Genomic DNA, 21,110 nt, shown 5'->3' on the forward strand with positions numbered 1-21,110 from the left:
TTCAAAGTAGGTTTATCTTATGTAGAATTGACCGTAGAATCGATTGATGAGAATTAGAATAGCCGCCAAATTCACTCTCATAGCCGTTTTGTCCCATATTTCTCTTTTTTCCTACCTCACTAACTGTAAAACCCTGAAACAATTTATTCGACTAATGAAAAGGTACTCCTGACATTGTCACAAGTTCTATAATGGATTGCTGTTGGTCAGAACGACCGCAAAAAACTGTATTCTGTCTTACTCCAAATCATTTTTTTCAATCAATTTTCTATCCCAATTTTCCTTCAAACTTAATTTTAAGTTCAATTCTGATTTACGATCCTGAAGCAGAATCAATGCGACCTCCGAGCCATAGTGGTCCATATTACGTAGAAAACTTCAGTGATCCAAGTACATACAATGGGAATGACAATGTTAGCTCGTTTAACTCGTTTTACTCCAATTAATTTCATAAATCGTACCATTAATTAAACTTCCTTTCGCATTTCAAAAGAAGGCTTACTACGGTTGATCAAAATTGACTGATATTGTGTAGAATACCATAAAAAGTAGATTACAAATAAATTCAATGACCGCACGAATCATGTTATACTGTGTTACTCCAATTTATCCTATCAATATTGGTGTGAAACGGTATAACATGATTCATGCGGTAACTGAATTTATTTGTAATCTAATTTTTAATTTTTTTCTGCGTAATATCAGTCAATTTTAATCAACCGCAATAAGCCTCCTTTCGAAATGCGATAGAAAGTTTACCAATGATACGATTTATGAAATAAATTGGGATAAAATGGACTAAAAGGGTTAGTACTACCAATCCTATTGCATGTACTTGGATTTCTGAAGTTTCCCACGTAATGTGAACCAATATTGATAGATTGTATTGGATCTGTTTCCGGATTGGCCTTCTGAAACTTCTTCTGTGATATATTATATAGTTAAACTTTATTACAATCCAGTATAAAAAGATGGGTGGGTAATGTCAGAGACTTAACTGGATGACGTGAATAGGAATGAAACTGGTACACTTCCGAATATCAGTTAGTGAATCGATTATGTGAATTGTGCGAGCTTTCCGTTTCTTTACTAGAATTTGAAACGATGCACCTACACTCAAGTATGGATTAGTTACATCAAACGTTCTGACATACAGTTAAATATTATGAAATAATTTGTATAGTTCTACTTGATAAAAAAGGAGGACGTACACGTTCAACTTTTTTATTCAATGCGAAAAATTTTAAAATTTATATTAATGCAAATATAATGAACATTAAAATATCTGACACCACCAAAATCCAATTAAAAAGGCGAGAAAAAATGCGAAAACTTTTCAATTAGAATCTATCAAACTGTAAACCTTCACTAAACTGGTTATATTCACTTCTGATTTGCATAGGTATTTCACCAGATAAATATTTTTAATAGTTCTTTAGATAATATTTATATCCGTTAGAAGGGCTGATTTTGCGTAATGTTCCCCATCAGTTTCCACTTATTTTGATCCAATACAAACGACCAGCAGCAGGATGACGCAATCGATCTTCTTTGAAAGGATTAAATACTGAACGCAATTGATGAAATATCGAAATGATTTCTCGATACTTGAAACTGAGCTGAACGAAATATATGAAGTGTTGTAACGTTTTATACCTACCCAGGTACGAGAAAGACGTCATGACTTTTCTTCTTTGATACTCGTTTATACCAAAAATTTCAGCAAACTTTAATTTTGAATTATTTGTGATTATGTCATACAACCGAAAATGTTATCATAAATTGATGGTGATATTTCTGATGGCATGTAGCAAAAATTATGTTGATACGTTAGATACAATAAGAGATATTCACGATCAAAAACGAGTAATAAGTTTCAGAGGGGAAATTTCTAAAAGGCGTCTCATAGTAAAGTAAGTCGTATTCACGACAAAAGAGACCTTGAGGAAAAATGAACATGATAGCATTTAGTGCGGTCCTTCTAAGTACATAGAATCGATTTTACTGACCAACCTGTTGGTTGTGTTTCTGTGGTTCAATGAATAGACGGACGCTCTGTAATAAAATGTTTCTTGGTAGGGGAAGATGTTCGGTTGCCGGCACCCCACTGTAACTTTTGATAGAAAGCAGATAGCGTCAATTCGACAAATGTAATGTGTGTGTAATAGCAGCACGTTCTATTTGTGCCTAATTGCGAAGCAAACATTCACTTGTACTTTTTGCTGCGTTCAAAAAAACTTTTAATTACGTGAATATCAACACAAAAGTTTTTTCTGACTTTTTTAGAGTATCATGAATTGAAGAGCATCAATCGGAAAGGTGAGTGGATTGAATATTTATGAGGTGAAATATCTATTTCGTGATTTAATACCGGATGCTATCAAAATTTTCGCAACCATTTCATTTCTGATGGATACTTGTTGTTACATCTGATTCGATTCAATTTTAGTTTCAGTACATCCTCTACTACACACGGGGCCTTTTACGTTATCGATTATTTCATGTTCTAAATCGTTAAGCATGATCTAATATTTTCAAGTATCATGCATTTGGTACAAAATGCAATTCCTCGGATGATTCACGGAAAACACGTGTTAAGCTACATTGAGATAACATGAATATCTCAAATGCACATACTGAAACTGATCGTGATAGATACTTTTTCTCTTCTATATGGAAATCATCAATAGACATTTCGCAACTTGCGCAGCAAGATTTTTTCAATGCAATCAAAAGCCTGGTGTTCGGAACTACTGTAAACCGAATTCACAAAAAAAAAAAAAAAAAACAAACAAAATTTCCGTAGCAGCTCTTTTGGTTGAGTCAGCTCAAAACTATTTATTTTTAAAACATACAAATCAATTTTAATTCACTTTCCTTTAAAATCATTTTTCTTACTTACATTTATAGTTTTCTCTTCTATTTCAGGTTACTAGTTCGAATGCTTACGAAATCTCTCCTACGGTATTTCAAATGATTTAGAATGGATAAATATTATACTCTATCTTTTTCCTCACCTTATATAAATTTCAAATTTCCTTCTTTCAATTCACACGCCCTTTTAACCGACTATAAAAATATTTCTAAGTAGCTTTATCTATCACCTTTCTTGCACTATTTAGACTATGCTTTTCCTGTTTTCTGACTTATGCTATACTTTTTTTCTTCTCCCTCTTTCGCATAACAACTTTACATATATCTTTACCTGTCACCCGTCGGTATAACGGTATCTCCTTTCAAATGTATGTTGTCCTTACTCCGGCGGTACTCACTGATTGCTGTTTTTGGATGGTGCGTCTACAGCCCCTCCCCGTAACTCTGGTGAAGTCTCTTCGATTGAACCAGATTTACGATCCTGCACTTCAAGAACAGCGAGCTTCGTAACGGGCCGCTTCAGTTTACCTTTCGCTGTTTTCACCAGGGCTTGTCTGATTCTCCCATCTGCTCCCTTGTAGACTTCAACGACGATTCCACGGATCCAGTTCTTCCGTACGATATCATCTGCTATGTAAACCAAGTCACCATTTGCTAGTGGAGGTGACTCCGTGTGCCATTTGGTTCGCTGATTGATTGACGACATATATTCACGAACCCACCGAGTCCACAGTCTGTCTGCTAACAATTGCGATCGTTTGTAACGGTCTCTTAGAGCTACAGCGTCATTTGTTGGGGGAACGGCGCATTGTGTTCGTATAGTTCCCACGGCTCGGACAAAATGGTTAGGTGTCAAGGCTTCTTCAATTCCTGGATCTAGTGACCTGTACGTTAGAGGACGCGAATTAATGAGATCTTCGGCCTCCGCCAGTACAGTTAGCAATACTTCGTCGGTTATCGTTCGTCCGTCATCGATGACGGCTAACGCTGCCTTAAGAGACCGCACCAGTCTTTCCCAAACCCCGCCCATGTGTGGGGCACTCGGCGGATTGAAGTTCCATTGGGTTCTGGAGTCGTTGAACATTTCTGCAGCTTTGTTTCCGATATCCCTAGCGATTTCTTTATTTGCCGCTTGAAAATTTGTTCCGTTATCGGAAAAGAACTCGATCGGTTTACCTCTCCGACACACGAAACGACGTATCGCCATCAAGCACGCTTGAGTCGTCAAGCTATGAGCGACCTCAAGGTGTACGGCCCTCGTTGTCAAGCAGGTGAACAACGAAACGTATCTTTTCTCCGAACGACGTCCTACGGTTACTGTAAATGGGCCACAGAAATCTACACCGGTATAGCTGAACGGTGGTTGGTTTGGTGTTACACGTGATACTGGAAGTGGTGCCATTCTTGGATGTCTCGGTTTGCACTTCTTCACTTTGCAGCGTACGCAAGCTTTCTCTATCTTTTTCATTTCTGTTCGAAGATGCTGGATGCGGAAGCGTTGTCGTATTTCATTTACAGCAGTTTCAGTATTACCATGGGCCTTCTGCTGATGGTAATATTCAAGAAGTTTGTCGGTAATCGTATGCCTTTTGGGCAGAATTATCGGGAATCTCAGTTCAAATGGTAATGATGAACCTCGGGCAGCCCTACCTTCCATCCGTAATACATCCTGTTCATCCAAAAAGGGACTCATGCTGTAAAGATAGCTGTCATGTTCTATTTCGTGCATTTTTTCGTACGACAGCTTACGGTTTTTCTTTAGCACCTTTATTTCGTCCGGAAACCCGTCTGCTTGCGCTGATTTCCAGAGATACGCTTCTGCCTTCTGGAACTCCTTTCGTGTTAAAGGTACTATTATCGCAGGTATACTACGCTTTACTCGCTGCTGCCAGTCAACAGGTACCGGAATTGCTTCAATCTCTAAGCCATCTCGCTTCCTTCGACAGTTTGACATGAACCGATAGATGCACGCTACTGTTCGAACTAGAATCTTCCATCGGGAAAAACGTGTCACATCCACAATTTGTTCTTTTGTTTCAACATCGTGAAATAGAAAACATGCTCGTAACTCCTCTTGCACGTTCGGTTTAATCCTATCCTGCTCAGGCCAGGTTTCTTCCAACTGATATAAAAAACATGGGCCACGGAACCAGGGACCATCAGATCGCATTGTATGATTTTTGTTCCATTTGGTTATCGCATCGGCTATGTTGAATTTGCTTGGAACCCATCGCCACTCTGTTGGATTTGACAGATCAAGGATTTCTCCAATGCGGAACGCAACGAACTGTTTATATCTTCGGTGGTCCGAATGAATCCATGATAGCACCGTCCTCGAATCACTCCAAAAATATCGCTGTTTCAGCTTAAAGGATAGTATTTCAGCAACAGAATTCGCCAGCCTGGTTCCCATTACTGCCGCTTGCAACTCCAAACGAGGAATCGAAAGGTGTTTTAGCGGAGCGACCTTTGATCTTGCCATCACCAGAGAACACTTCGGTCCATCAGCTGCCCCTATTCTAATGTAAACTGCTGCTCCGTACGCGATCTCGCTTGCATCGACGAACACATGGAGTTCTACGCTGTTGTAGTCCAGTGTATCAGTGCGTCGGAAAAAGTATCGAGGTATGCGCACATCTTCGACCTCTGGCAGTCTGCTTATCCATTGGTTCCACTTCTCAGCACTCTCTCCAACTATTTGCTGGTCCCAATCACATCCACTTCGCCATAGCTCCTGGATTATCAGTTTTCCGTAGAACGTGAAAATCGACAACAGCCCTAACGGATCGAAGAAACTCATCACGCAGCTCATGACGATTCTTTTCGTTGGCAGCTTTTCGCTTGAAATATATGGCACGAGATCGTCCCTTAATTGGATTGAGAACGAAAATTCGTCGTTAGTTGGACTCCAGACGATTCCCAACACCCGTTCTAGACCCGTTTCTTTGTCCTCGCTGAAACGAACGTCATGGTCGGTTCGTTCTTTTCCCATGGCTTCCAGAAACTCCTTGGAATTCGATACCCAGTTGCGAAGTTCGAAACCTCCTCTTGCGTGTACAAGCCGAACTTCTTTTGCCAACCTTACAGCTTGTTCAACGGTGTCTGCGCTATCGAAATAATCGTCGACGTAGTGGTTTTTGATGATTTTCTCAGCTGCTTCTGGAAATTGCCTGGCAAACTCTTTCGCGTTCAAGTTTTTTACATATTGCGCTGAACAGGGTGAGCTGGTTGAACCGAAAGTTGCCACGTCCATTACATAGACCTCTGGAACAGTATTGGGATTGTTACGGAATAGAAATCTCAACACGCGCTTGTCGGACTCGCGTATTCTCATTTGATGATACATTTCTTTTATATCTGCTCCGAAACCTATCACTCGCTCACGGAATCTGCAAACAACTGCTGGAAGTGCAGTTAACAAATCTGGACCTTTTAATAACTTCGAATTCAGTGACACTCCATTGACTGCGGCTCTAGCATCCCATACCAGGCGATACTTCTTTTTTCTTGAGTTATGCACTATGTTTAGAGGCAAATACCAAACTTTTCGACTCTCGAACGCAGCCAACTCAGACAGCGTAGCTTTATGAGCGTATCCCTTCGCCAGATATTCTGCAATCATCCCGCGAACTTTCTCATACAGCTCGGGATCTTTAATTAAGCGCTTTTCAAGACTCTGTAGACGTTTCAGAGCCATAGGGTAGCTGTCAGGAAAACTTGGATCATCATCTTTCCATAGAAGTCCTATCTCAAATCGATCTCCTATTCTCACTGTCGTGGCTTTCAGTATTTCGAGAGCACGTCTGTCTTCTTCCGGTTCTGGAAGCAATGCCACCGAAATTCCCGTTTCCTCCATGTCGTAATGACTTTTCAGTAGATCGTGAAGCTCTTGATTTGATACGGTGTTACATGAATGATGTCCGACTAATCCGGTATCGAAATGTGCTTCGCTCGTCGGTCCATAGACAGTCCATCCGAGTTTCGATCTAACAGCAATCGGTTCCTCCGGTTGACCTATTCTTGACTCTATTGGTGCGTACAAGTGTATGTCTTTTAGTCCAATGAGAATTTGTGGAGTGGATTGCTGGAATTTTGCCACCGGAATCCCTTGAAGGTGAGTGTATTGCTGTATCAACTGCGGCACATCAAGCGAATGTTGCGGCAGCTTGAGATTTTCTACTGTATGGACGCCTTTCAACGGATAACGTTGTCTTGAACCTTTCGCCGAAATACACAAATCTATTTTTTGCGAACCTTTTTCGAGTCGCGAGACTCCGGCGGTCCATGTCACCCGAAGCGGTTGAATCACACCTCGAGCTCCTAGCACGTCCTTCAGCGATCTCTCAATCAACGTGTATGAAGAACCTTCATCAAAAAATGCGATCGTGTTCACACTACAGCTTCCGCAATACAAGGTAACAGGCATCATTCGGAATACAATGGAAGGTTTGCGTTGAATTGCATGAACGTTACAATTTGAGCGTATGATGGGTACCGTTGAATGCAGCAACGAATTGTGGCGCTCTCTACAAGACTCAACATTGCAACGGATGTTCAACTTGCACTCAGCATTTCCGTGTTCATTTAGACACACCTGGCATAACTGCCACTTTTGGACCGCATCCCAGCGGTCAGCTAACTGTAATCTGCGAAACATTTCACAGTTTCTTATTCTGTGATCCACTCTACCGCAAATCCGACAGGGTTTTCGTTCCTTCGTCGTGGAACTCTCACCTCTTGCTTTCACTACGCTTGACTGTTCTACACTATGAGTGTGTACGAATCCATCGTACTTTTCCTTTTTTCCTTTTCGGAACCCTTGTTCTATATATCGTGCTGCATCTCCATACGACGCCACTTCGCTTGCGTCTTTCACGATATTTGACAGAAAGTTGGACAGTGTTCGCAGCGTTACTACTTTGCTTTTCCTTCGATAACGCACCCATTGTAGCTGCGTGGCCGCCGGAAGCTTATCAGTCAGCTCTTGGATAAGCATGGGATTTACTAAATGAGCTGTAAGATCGGTGGCTTCGAGATGATCAGCTAACTGCTGCACTATTATCCCAAAACTAATGAAACTAGACAGACGATCTGCTTTCGGGGACGCTGTACTTCGAACTTTAACTAATAACATGTTGAGGAGTTTCTCTGGACGGCCAAATAACATCCTTAGCGTTTCAATAATCTTTGGGACAGCTTTTGGTAACAGTAGTCTGCTTCTTACCGCTTCCAACGCTTCACCTTTCAAGCATTCCTGAAGACGTGCCAAATTTTCTAGATCTGAAAATCCGCACGCTTTCGTTGACGTTTCGTAGCTGCTTATAAACATAGGCCATTCTTCTAATTTCCCAGAAAAGACTGGTAACTTTTTTGAAAGAAACTGACGCGCAGAAAGCTGAGCCTTTGTCGGGTCGTATTGGCTACGATGCTTGCGAAGTTGCGTCTCCTTTTTTCTTCTTGCTGGTACTTCATCATTTTCACTTTTACCAGAACTCTCTTTTTCCATTTCGCTGCCATCTTCTTTCTCGAATCTATCTTCTTCATCCACCGAGCTATTTTCTTCTTCTACGTAACTTTCTGTATCGCTATAGCTATCTTCATCCGAAATGTCATTTTTATCCGTTGAACTATTTTCACTTTCAGACTCCGTAACTTCAGGCACTATTTTCATTTTCCCGCCGCTATTGTTTTCCTTCTTTTTCGGGATTTCCGGATGACCGAATGGTGTAACGTCATTATCTCGATTCAAAGGAAAGCTCTCTGGTAGATTGTATGGGATGCCGTCCTGTTTGTTGATAACCCTATCCGTCACCTTCGGTGTAGAATGTTTACGGTACGCTCCTCGAATATCGGAACAACTCGTTAATATCGGATCAGCAGTTTCCGGCTTTCCTTTTCTCGACTTTTTATTCTCGAGCTCTATTTTTCCTGCTTTCGCTTTCTCCGCTATTGTTCTGTTTTGACTTTTCTCCTTTGAACCTTCCTTCTCTACACGCCCGACGGCAGATTCTTTATTGCTCTGCAACTCTCCAACATCACTTTCAACAGTTCGCTTCAGCTTCAACAATTTCAACTTTTCATTCATATTTGCCCGCATTTCGTTCAGATTCTTCTGATGCTCTTCTTCTTCCGCAATTTTCTTTTCCAACTGCGCCTTCTCAAACTCCAATTCCATATTCCGCTTCTCCCGTTCCAGCTGCTGACGCATATCAAGCAATTCCTGCTGCATTTGCAGTCTCTTCCGGTGCAAAATCATCTCTCTTTCAATTTGCCGTTTTTGCTTTTTCTTCTCTTCCTCTAACTGTTCCAGTTCTTTCTGAAGCTCAGACGAATCAGCAACATCCGACTCACATGCTTCGCAATCCGGACAACTCCAGGAAATGTTTCGTACGTCGTCATTAACACCTGCACAACCGAAATGATACCATCTTTGACAGTGATCGCAAAATACCATATTCGTTTCATCGTTATCGGGACGATGGCAAGCCGCGCAATTGTAGCCAGACTGTTCGGGATTCTCGGGGTTAGGGTTTGAACCAATCATTATAAATTTTTGAGATTGTTCGGAACTACTGTAAACCGAATTCACAAAAAAAAAAAAAACAAACAAAATTTCCGTAGCAGCTCTTTTGGTTGAGTCAGCTCAAAACTATTTATTTTTAAAACATACAAATCAATTTTAATTCACTTTCCTTTAAAATCATTTTTCTTACTTACATTTATAGTTTTCTCTTCTATTTCAGGTTACTAGTTCGAATGCTTACGAAATCTCTCCTACGGTATTTCAAATGATTTAGAATGGATAAATATTATACTCTATCTTTTTCCTCACCTTATATAAATTTCAAATTTCCTTCTTTCAATTCACACGCCCTTTTAACCGACTATAAAAATATTTCTAAGTAGCTTTATCTATCACCTTTCTTGCACTATTTAGACTATGCTTTTCCTGTTTTCTGACTTATGCTATACTTTTTTTCTTCTCCCTCTTTCGCATAACAACTTTACATATATCTTTACCTGTCACCCGTCGGTATAACGGTATCTCCTTTCAAATGTATGTTGTCCTTACTCCGGCGGTACTCACTGATTGCTGTTTTTGGATGGTGCGTCTACAGCCCCTCCCCGTAACTCTGGTGAAGTCTCTTCGATTGAACCAGATTTACGATCCTGCACTTCAAGAACAGCGAGCTTCGTAACGGGCCGCTTCAGTTTACCTTTCGCTGTTTTCACCAGGGCTTGTCTGATTCTCCCATCTGCTCCCTTGTAGACTTCAACGACGATTCCACGGATCCAGTTCTTCCGTACGATATCATCTGCTATGTAAACCAAGTCACCATTTGCTAGTGGAGGTGACTCCGTGTGCCATTTGGTTCGCTGATTGATTGACGACATATATTCACGAACCCACCGAGTCCACAGTCTGTCTGCTAACAATTGCGATCGTTTGTAACGGTCTCTTAGAGCTACAGCGTCATTTGTTGGGGGAACGGCGCATTGTGTTCGTATAGTTCCCACGGCTCGGACAAAATGGTTAGGTGTCAAGGCTTCTTCAATTCCTGGATCTAGTGACCTGTACGTTAGAGGACGCGAATTAATGAGATCTTCGGCCTCCGCCAGTACAGTTAGCAATACTTCGTCGGTTATCGTTCGTCCGTCATCGATGACGGCTAACGCTGCCTTAAGAGACCGCACCAGTCTTTCCCAAACCCCGCCCATGTGTGGGGCACTCGGCGGATTGAAGTTCCATTGGGTTCTGGAGTCGTTGAACATTTCTGCAGCTTTGTTTCCGATATCCCTAGCGATTTCTTTATTTGCCGCTTGAAAATTTGTTCCGTTATCGGAAAAGAACTCGATCGGTTTACCTCTCCGACACACGAAACGACGTATCGCCATCAAGCACGCTTGAGTCGTCAAGCTATGAGCGACCTCAAGGTGTACGGCCCTCGTTGTCAAGCAGGTGAACAACGAAACGTATCTTTTCTCCGAACGACGTCCTACGGTTACTGTAAATGGGCCACAGAAATCTACACCGGTATAGCTGAACGGTGGTTGGTTTGGTGTTACACGTGATACTGGAAGTGGTGCCATTCTTGGATGTCTCGGTTTGCACTTCTTCACTTTGCAGCGTACGCAAGCTTTCTCTATCTTTTTCATTTCTGTTCGAAGATGCTGGATGCGGAAGCGTTGTCGTATTTCATTTACAGCAGTTTCAGTATTACCATGGGCCTTCTGCTGATGGTAATATTCAAGAAGTTTGTCGGTAATCGTATGCCTTTTGGGCAGAATTATCGGGAATCTCAGTTCAAATGGTAATGATGAACCTCGGGCAGCCCTACCTTCCATCCGTAATACATCCTGTTCATCCAAAAAGGGACTCATGCTGTAAAGATAGCTGTCATGTTCTATTTCGTGCATTTTTTCGTACGACAGCTTACGGTTTTTCTTTAGCACCTTTATTTCGTCCGGAAACCCGTCTGCTTGCGCTGATTTCCAGAGATACGCTTCTGCCTTCTGGAACTCCTTTCGTGTTAAAGGTACTATTATCGCAGGTATACTACGCTTTACTCGCTGCTGCCAGTCAACAGGTACCGGAATTGCTTCAATCTCTAAGCCATCTCGCTTCCTTCGACAGTTTGACATGAACCGATAGATGCACGCTACTGTTCGAACTAGAATCTTCCATCGGGAAAAACGTGTCACATCCACAATTTGTTCTTTTGTTTCAACATCGTGAAATAGAAAACATGCTCGTAACTCCTCTTGCACGTTCGGTTTAATCCTATCCTGCTCAGGCCAGGTTTCTTCCAACTGATATAAAAAACATGGGCCACGGAACCAGGGACCATCAGATCGCATTGTATGATTTTTGTTCCATTTGGTTATCGCATCGGCTATGTTGAATTTGCTTGGAACCCATCGCCACTCTGTTGGATTTGACAGATCAAGGATTTCTCCAATGCGGAACGCAACGAACTGTTTATATCTTCGGTGGTCCGAATGAATCCATGATAGCACCGTCCTCGAATCACTCCAAAAATATCGCTGTTTCAGCTTAAAGGATAGTATTTCAGCAACAGAATTCGCCAGCCTGGTTCCCATTACTGCCGCTTGCAACTCCAAACGAGGAATCGAAAGGTGTTTTAGCGGAGCGACCTTTGATCTTGCCATCACCAGAGAACACTTCGGTCCATCAGCTGCCCCTATTCTAATGTAAACTGCTGCTCCGTACGCGATCTCGCTTGCATCGACGAACACATGGAGTTCTACGCTGTTGTAGTCCAGTGTATCAGTGCGTCGGAAAAAGTATCGAGGTATGCGCACATCTTCGACCTCTGGCAGTCTGCTTATCCATTGGTTCCACTTCTCAGCACTCTCTCCAACTATTTGCTGGTCCCAATCACATCCACTTCGCCATAGCTCCTGGATTATCAGTTTTCCGTAGAACGTGAAAATCGACAACAGCCCTAACGGATCGAAGAAACTCATCACGCAGCTCATGACGATTCTTTTCGTTGGCAGCTTTTCGCTTGAAATATATGGCACGAGATCGTCCCTTAATTGGATTGAGAACGAAAATTCGTCGTTAGTTGGACTCCAGACGATTCCCAACACCCGTTCTAGACCCGTTTCTTTGTCCTCGCTGAAACGAACGTCATGGTCGGTTCGTTCTTTTCCCATGGCTTCCAGAAACTCCTTGGAATTCGATACCCAGTTGCGAAGTTCGAAACCTCCTCTTGCGTGTACAAGCCGAACTTCTTTTGCCAACCTTACAGCTTGTTCAACGGTGTCTGCGCTATCGAAATAATCGTCGACGTAGTGGTTTTTGATGATTTTCTCAGCTGCTTCTGGAAATTGCCTGGCAAACTCTTTCGCGTTCAAGTTTTTTACATATTGCGCTGAACAGGGTGAGCTGGTTGAACCGAAAGTTGCCACGTCCATTACATAGACCTCTGGAACAGTATTGGGATTGTTACGGAATAGAAATCTCAACACGCGCTTGTCGGACTCGCGTATTCTCATTTGATGATACATTTCTTTTATATCTGCTCCGAAACCTATCACTCGCTCACGGAATCTGCAAACAACTGCTGGAAGTGCAGTTAACAAATCTGGACCTTTTAATAACTTCGAATTCAGTGACACTCCATTGACTGCGGCTCTAGCATCCCATACCAGGCGATACTTCTTTTTTCTTGAGTTATGCACTATGTTTAGAGGCAAATACCAAACTTTTCGACTCTCGAACGCAGCCAACTCAGACAGCGTAGCTTTATGAGCGTATCCCTTCGCCAGATATTCTGCAATCATCCCGCGAACTTTCTCATACAGCTCGGGATCTTTAATTAAGCGCTTTTCAAGACTCTGTAGACGTTTCAGAGCCATAGGGTAGCTGTCAGGAAAACTTGGATCATCATCTTTCCATAGAAGTCCTATCTCAAATCGATCTCCTATTCTCACTGTCGTGGCTTTCAGTATTTCGAGAGCACGTCTGTCTTCTTCCGGTTCTGGAAGCAATGCCACCGAAATTCCCGTTTCCTCCATGTCGTAATGACTTTTCAGTAGATCGTGAAGCTCTTGATTTGATACGGTGTTACATGAATGATGTCCGACTAATCCGGTATCGAAATGTGCTTCGCTCGTCGGTCCATAGACAGTCCATCCGAGTTTCGATCTAACAGCAATCGGTTCCTCCGGTTGACCTATTCTTGACTCTATTGGTGCGTACAAGTGTATGTCTTTTAGTCCAATGAGAATTTGTGGAGTGGATTGCTGGAATTTTGCCACCGGAATCCCTTGAAGGTGAGTGTATTGCTGTATCAACTGCGGCACATCAAGCGAATGTTGCGGCAGCTTGAGATTTTCTACTGTATGGACGCCTTTCAACGGATAACGTTGTCTTGAACCTTTCGCCGAAATACACAAATCTATTTTTTGCGAACCTTTTTCGAGTCGCGAGACTCCGGCGGTCCATGTCACCCGAAGCGGTTGAATCACACCTCGAGCTCCTAGCACGTCCTTCAGCGATCTCTCAATCAACGTGTATGAAGAACCTTCATCAAAAAATGCGATCGTGTTCACACTACAGCTTCCGCAATACAAGGTAACAGGCATCATTCGGAATACAATGGAAGGTTTGCGTTGAATTGCATGAACGTTACAATTTGAGCGTATGATGGGTACCGTTGAATGCAGCAACGAATTGTGGCGCTCTCTACAAGACTCAACATTGCAACGGATGTTCAACTTGCACTCAGCATTTCCGTGTTCATTTAGACACACCTGGCATAACTGCCACTTTTGGACCGCATCCCAGCGGTCAGCTAACTGTAATCTGCGAAACATTTCACAGTTTCTTATTCTGTGATCCACTCTACCGCAAATCCGACAGGGTTTTCGTTCCTTCGTCGTGGAACTCTCACCTCTTGCTTTCACTACGCTTGACTGTTCTACACTATGAGTGTGTACGAATCCATCGTACTTTTCCTTTTTTCCTTTTCGGAACCCTTGTTCTATATATCGTGCTGCATCTCCATACGACGCCACTTCGCTTGCGTCTTTCACGATATTTGACAGAAAGTTGGACAGTGTTCGCAGCGTTACTACTTTGCTTTTCCTTCGATAACGCACCCATTGTAGCTGCGTGGCCGCCGGAAGCTTATCAGTCAGCTCTTGGATAAGCATGGGATTTACTAAATGAGCTGTAAGATCGGTGGCTTCGAGATGATCAGCTAACTGCTGCACTATTATCCCAAAACTAATGAAACTAGACAGACGATCTGCTTTCGGGGACGCTGTACTTCGAACTTTAACTAATAACATGTTGAGGAGTTTCTCTGGACGGCCAAATAACATCCTTAGCGTTTCAATAATCTTTGGGACAGCTTTTGGTAACAGTAGTCTGCTTCTTACCGCTTCCAACGCTTCACCTTTCAAGCATTCCTGAAGACGTGCCAAATTTTCTAGATCTGAAAATCCGCACGCTTTCGTTGACGTTTCGTAGCTGCTTATAAACATAGGCCATTCTTCTAATTTCCCAGAAAAGACTGGTAACTTTTTTGAAAGAAACTGACGCGCAGAAAGCTGAGCCTTTGTCGGGTCGTATTGGCTACGATGCTTGCGAAGTTGCGTCTCCTTTTTTCTTCTTGCTGGTACTTCATCATTTTCACTTTTACCAGAACTCTCTTTTTCCATTTCGCTGCCATCTTCTTTCTCGAATCTATCTTCTTCATCCACCGAGCTATTTTCTTCTTCTACGTAACTTTCTGTATCGCTATAGCTATCTTCATCCGAAATGTCATTTTTATCCGTTGAACTATTTTCACTTTCAGACTCCGTAACTTCAGGCACTATTTTCATTTTCCCGCCGCTATTGTTTTCCTTCTTTTTCGGGATTTCCGGATGACCGAATGGTGTAACGTCATTATCTCGATTCAAAGGAAAGCTCTCTGGTAGATTGTATGGGATGCCGTCCTGTTTGTTGATAACCCTATCCGTCACCTTCGGTGTAGAATGTTTACGGTACGCTCCTCGAATATCGGAACAACTCGTTAATATCGGATCAGCAGTTTCCGGCTTTCCTTTTCTCGACTTTTTATTCTCGAGCTCTATTTTTCCTGCTTTCGCTTTCTCCGCTATTGTTCTGTTTTGACTTTTCTCCTTTGAACCTTCCTTCTCTACACGCCCGACGGCAGATTCTTTATTGCTCTGCAACTCTCCAACATCACTTTCAACAGTTCGCTTCAGCTTCAACAATTTCAACTTTTCATTCATATTTGCCCGCATTTCGTTCAGATTCTTCTGATGCTCTTCTTCTTCCGCAATTTTCTTTTCCAACTGCGCCTTCTCAAACTCCAATTCCATATTCCGCTTCTCCCGTTCCAGCTGCTGACGCATATCAAGCAATTCCTGCTGCATTTGCAGTCTCTTCCGGTGCAAAATCATCTCTCTTTCAATTTGCCGTTTTTGCTTTTTCTTCTCTTCCTCTAACTGTTCCAGTTCTTTCTGAAGCTCAGACGAATCAGCAACATCCGACTCACATGCTTCGCAATCCGGACAACTCCAGGAAATGTTTCGTACGTCGTCATTAACACCTGCACAACCGAAATGATACCATCTTTGACAGTGATCGCAAAATACCATATTCGTTTCATCGTTATCGGGACGATGGCAAGCCGCGCAATTGTAGCCAGACTGTTCGGGATTCTCGGGGTTAGGGTTTGAACCAATCATTATAAATTTTTGAGATTGTTCGGAACTACTGTAAACCGAATTCACAAAAAAAAAAAAACAAACAAAATTTCCGTAGCAGCTCTTTTGGTTGAGTCAGCTCAAAACTATTTATTTTTAAAACATACAAATCAATTTTAATTCACTTTCCTTTAAAATCATTTTTCTTACTTACATTTATAGTTTTCTCTTCTATTTCAGGTTACTAGTTCGAATGCTTACGAAATCTCTCCTACGGTATTTCAAATGATTTAGAATGGATAAATATTATACTCTATCTTTTTCCTCACCTTATATAAATTTCAAATTTCCTTCTTTCAATTCACACGCCCTTTTAACCGACTATAAAAATATTTCTAAGTAGCTTTATCTATCACCTTTCTTGCACTATTTAGACTATGCTTTTCCTGTTTTCTGACTTATGCTATACTTTTTTTCTTCTCCCTCTTTCGCATAACAACTTTACATATATCTTTACCTGTCACCCGTCGGTATAACGGTATCTCCTTTCAAATGTATGTTGTCCTTACTCCGGCGGTACTCACTGATTGCTGTTTTTGGATGGTGCGTCTACACCTGGATATATAAAAAGACTCAGTTTTGAAGAAGTAGATTTTGAACTTTATCTCAAAATCACACAATCGGAACTATTATTTGAAGGAATAATAAAAACAGAAAGTGGAAATCACATAACACATCACATCAAATAAATCTGATACTAGAACTATATAACTGTTGTATACAAAAATACGAAGATGAAGAAACAACAAACCCCGTTATAAAAATCTAACTTCAGTCAATTGCGATGCGCCCCTGTACCACGGAAATCAAGGCGCCCCATCAACAAAGTCAGCGACTAACCAATGAAATTTGAACAACTACGGCACTGATTCCGACACTCGTTCCTGCTTTTTTGTGGAACAGAACAAATTTTAAACCCAATTACAGCCCGGTAAAGTAAAATTTAAAAATTCTAAGAAAAATTAGTTGCGATAAATTTAATTGCGAAAACTTAAGTGTTTTAGGTTTTTAGAAATTTTGTCGAGTTTTGTGAATAACTGATCAAAAACTATAAACTACGCGCTACATTTCATCTTAAATAAATGAGTACACAAAATTCAATTTTAACGTTACTATGTTCACCTGGATGCATTTTGAAAATTTCATGACACGAAAGTGAAACGAAATTACTCAAGATTTGCTTTCATAATAACTGTTTCCTTGTTTGAGTATTTTCTCTTATTTTTTCACTAAACGAATGGAAAAATATGTAAGATTGATGCTAATACCACGTTTATTACGAAAACATTGTTTAAATAGTGAAAAAATTGGTCCAAACACGAAACATCAAAAACAACCGAATCTATAAATAGGCCCTGTTGCACGTTTGCTAGCTTCAGTCTGTGATAATCCATGAACGGAGACACTTCGAGTGCACAGACCGCCATCTACGTCATGGTAATCGAACTACAACTGGTGCTTCAGTCAATGGCGAATATGAGGTTCCGTTCCACAACTTCTGTGAGTTCTTCTGTAAGTAACATATAACTGCTGTTGGACATTCGCAGTGTGAGTTTCGCTTCAAACAAAAGTGATTGCATCATCCAGCTGGTGGTCGTTTGCATTGGAGAAACAGAAAACGAAAAGTGGACAATAATTGAGAAAATTAAACTAAATCAACCGTTTTAATGGCTCTCAATGTTATCTAAAGAACTATTAAGATTGCTTTTTTTGCAAATCGAAGGTAAAAATCATCAGTTTAGGGCAAATCTTGAATTTACACCAAACGAACGTTAGCTATCATTTTGCCGCATCGCGTTCGAGGAAAATGTTCCGAACAGTGTTTAATATCGTAGAGAATTCTACAGCTTTAAGGCACAAATCTCCAAATATCAAGGGGAACGTGCCATTTGAGCCAATTTGTTCTGATTCCTAATATCGTAGAGAATTCTACAGCTTGGTCCTTCTAAATGAAACCCGGCCGCTTTTAGATAGTTCTTCTCACTGGAATATACAAACCCGAAACGACATAATCGACATCAAAATTTTATTTGTTGCTATTTTTGTGAACCGTTGGGATCGCCCCTTTGTGAAAAAGCTACAAACGAAAACCACTGTCCTAAACTGCCACAGTATTTCCTAGAACACAAACGCAATCATTTGAAACCGAATGGTTCTTTTCAATGCTGTAAATCTTAGACGGTCAAACGGTAAGCAAATCGATTGCTATCTATAAACATTTCGAATGCAGTCCTACGTCAACCTCGCGGTTATGTCTCTGGCATTACATACTCCAAGTTGTTTTTGATCATTCTTTCAATCAATTAGTTACATAGGGGTTTGACCAAAAGCCGTATTTGTGCTACCCGATTTCACTATTTTTTTACGTTTCGTCTTCGACTCATTCGTTCGTTTGTTCGTTCAGTAACGTATTCGTTTCCTTCGGGACGTCAGGAAAGACATTGCGCTTCGGCGCAATGTAGAAGTGTTTCGCAAATAGCGTTAACTTTACTTTAGCGGCTCAAATTGAACCACTAAGCTGTGAACCATTTTTTTCTAATGATCTACAATCAAATAGTTCAATCAATCGTTACACTTTTGAATCTGCAATTGCTTTGATCTTGATTAAGCTACGATCAGACTAGCCAGTTTATCTGCCACAGACAAGTAATTTTTCTGCAGTTTAAATTTGGTCTGGCAATGTGATCACACTATTCACAGTTAAATGTCTGCAACAGTCAAGTTTGACTGCCGACAGTCAATACTTTGACAGTTGTTATGTTTGACTGTGACAGACTTTTTGAGCATGTCTGTAATGTGATTACATTAATCAGACAAATAAAACCGGTAACAGACTTAAATATAGGGAGTGGGCTGTTTATTACAGTTTTTCTGCACAAAGTGATCACATTGGAAGAAAGTTTGTGGGGCAGAAACTTTTCACGGAACATTGCATTATGATAAAATATCGATCTGGTCTCACAAACGGAAGTTCGTTGCGTTGCTACTTGTTGAGTTGTGTTAGGAAGCAATTAAAGAAGGAATACAAATGTGCTCCGGTTTTCTTACCTTTTTTATAAATATCAAAAATAGGTATAGAAATCGCTCAAACTTTAGAAAAATTTTCCGAGGCCCGGAGACGCATGGTGGATTGGTTATTATTTTAGAAAATTTCAAATGCTGAACTTTTCCACAGTTTAAAAAAATATGAAACCGAAGCTCATCGATGTAGCTAAAAATTATTTATTAACCAAGTATGAAGTGAGCTTGTTTTTGTTAAAATGAAACGTTTATTTTGAATGAGAAAGTTAAAAAAAAAATAGTCGAAATAGTGACCATCTTTTTGGCAATTTGTGGATACCTTGCCAATCAGACATCCAATTTTCGACTTCTTCGTAGGAATTGAAATGGTGCAAAGTCAACGCGGGACTATTCGATAAAAACAAATGGTAGTCATTTCTTTTAAGTTCACATTTGTTTTCGTTCCTTTTTTCATCTCTGTATGATTTACCAGTTCGGCTGAAAAGTTCGTATCGTTTAATAGAAATACACATTTTTTTGCCAAAATTCGTTTTTATTATTCAACAAAATTGCCATCAGAGGCGATACAGCGATTATAGCGATCTTCCAACTTTTCGATACCATTTTTGTAGTACGATTTGTCCTTTGCCTCAAAATAGGTCTCAGTTTCAGTGATTACCTCTTCATTGCTTCTATTTTTTTTACCAGCGAGCATTCTCTTGAGGTCTGAGAACAGGAAAAAGTCACTGGGGGCCAAATCTGGAGAATACGCTGGATGAGGGAGCAATTCGAAGCCCAATTCGTTCAATTTCAGCATGGTTTTCATCGACTTGTGACACGTTGCATTGTCTTGATGAAACAAAACTTTTTGCCTTTCTCATATAGAAAGGCTATGCAATCACTGTGAAAATCGACTTTTTAACCGAGGCCCGGAGGGCCGAATGTCATATACCATTCGACTCAGCTCGACGAACTGAGCAAATGTCTGTGTGTGTGTCCGTCCGTGTGTGTGTGTATGTAACAAAAATATGCACTCACTTTTCTCAGAGATGGCCAAACCGATTTTCACAAACAAAGATTCAAATGAAAGGTCTCATAGTCCCATAGCCTGCTATTGAATTTCATTCCGATCCGACTTCCAGTTCCGGAGATATAGGATGATATGTACCAAAAAAGTGAAAAAAATATGCACTCACTTTTTTCAGAGATGGCTGAACCGATTTTCACAAACTAAGATTCAAATAAAAGGTATTTTGGTCTCATAGCTTGCTATTGAATTTCGTTTGAATGTGACTTCCGGTTCCGGAGTTATATGGTAATATGTGAAAATTTGAGAAAAAGTTTACACTCAATTATCTCTGGAACAACTCAACCGATTTTCACAAACTTAGATTCAAATGAAAGGTCTTATAATATCCTAAAAATTTGTGGAACATTTATTCTGGATCCGACTTCCGGTTCCGGAACTAAAGCGTGATAAGTGGAAAAGTACCAATTTGATTAATATTTTTCCACGAACGATGGCTAAAAGCAGGTACAAATCCCATAAAACAGTCTGATAAATTCTTCTAGTTTGCAGAGCTTGTTAGTTTGTGGGCATAAAAACCTAATTCGGCACTACTGGTCCCCTCTTTTCCTGTTCCGAGAGCACCGAAAGTGGAGAAGAAAAACTCCTAAAACTAAATTCACTTCGATTTCTCTGCGATGCTTGAACCGATTTTCACAAATCTTGATTTGAATTAAAGTTCATACTGTCTTTAAACCTATTGTGAAATTTCATCCGGATCCGACTACCGGTTCCGGAGTTACAGGGCGATGAGTGTCAAAGTTTTCAAATCGCCATATAGAGTGACAATATATACAACATCGGTACGGGTGGTATGGTGGAAGAAAAAGACACAAAACGAATAATGCGTGCTTTGTTAAATTTCGTACACGTTGTGTAGTGATGTCAATACTAATAATAACAATCCTACTACATGTTT

At 40.8% G+C, this 21,110-nt stretch overlaps 5 protein-coding genes across 11 annotated transcripts in view; 2 read left to right on the forward strand and 3 right to left on the reverse strand.

Moving 5' to 3' along the window:
* The window catches only part of LOC131428522 (arrestin homolog), a 365,484-nt gene that overhangs the window by 227,446 nt on the left and 116,928 nt on the right, over window positions 1-21,110 (reverse strand). The window lies entirely within an intron of this gene.
* The window catches only part of LOC131428523 (cystathionine gamma-lyase-like), a 38,833-nt gene that overhangs the window by 10,788 nt on the left and 6,935 nt on the right, over window positions 1-21,110 (forward strand). The gene's annotated exons all lie outside the window — the stretch shown is intronic.
* Window positions 2,921-7,870, reverse strand: LOC131428519 (uncharacterized). The gene is made up of 2 exons (XM_058592515.1): window positions 3,018-7,870; window positions 2,921-2,959 (listed from the first exon to the last, which is right to left on the reverse strand). The coding sequence occupies exon 1, from the start codon at window positions 7,868-7,870 to the stop codon at window positions 3,269-3,271; it is 4,602 nt and encodes a 1,533-aa protein (XP_058448498.1). The 3' UTR covers window positions 2,921-2,959; window positions 3,018-3,268.
* LOC131428524 (uncharacterized) lies at window positions 7,882-16,398 on the forward strand. Of its 4 annotated transcripts, none has more exons than XR_009229392.1 (5): window positions 7,882-9,397; window positions 9,618-9,653; window positions 15,207-15,396; window positions 15,874-16,086; window positions 16,306-16,395. XR_009229392.1 is itself a non-coding variant. In XM_058592523.1 (5 exons), exons 1-5 carry the CDS (start codon window positions 8,699-8,701, stop codon window positions 16,357-16,359), a joined length of 525 nt encoding a protein of 174 aa, XP_058448506.1. In that variant the 5' UTR covers window positions 7,882-8,698; the 3' UTR covers window positions 16,360-16,398. The 4 variants fall into 4 exon arrangements, 1 of the variants encoding a protein (XP_058448506.1); XM_058592523.1 differs by lacking the exon at window positions 15,207-15,396 and having other exon boundaries at window positions 7,882-8,707; window positions 9,185-9,397; window positions 16,306-16,398; XR_009229391.1 differs by having other exon boundaries at window positions 15,315-16,086.
* LOC131428520 (uncharacterized) lies at window positions 9,597-14,581 on the reverse strand. The gene is made up of 2 exons (XM_058592516.1): window positions 9,707-14,581; window positions 9,597-9,648 (listed from the first exon to the last, which is right to left on the reverse strand). Exon 1 carries the CDS (start codon window positions 14,557-14,559, stop codon window positions 9,958-9,960), a length of 4,602 nt encoding a protein of 1,533 aa, XP_058448499.1. The 5' UTR covers window positions 14,560-14,581; the 3' UTR covers window positions 9,597-9,648; window positions 9,707-9,957.

This window comes from Malaya genurostris, chromosome 2, assembly GCF_030247185.1.
Source record: "Malaya genurostris strain Urasoe2022 chromosome 2, Malgen_1.1, whole genome shotgun sequence".
NCBI lineage: Eukaryota > Metazoa > Arthropoda > Insecta > Diptera > Culicidae > Malaya > Malaya genurostris.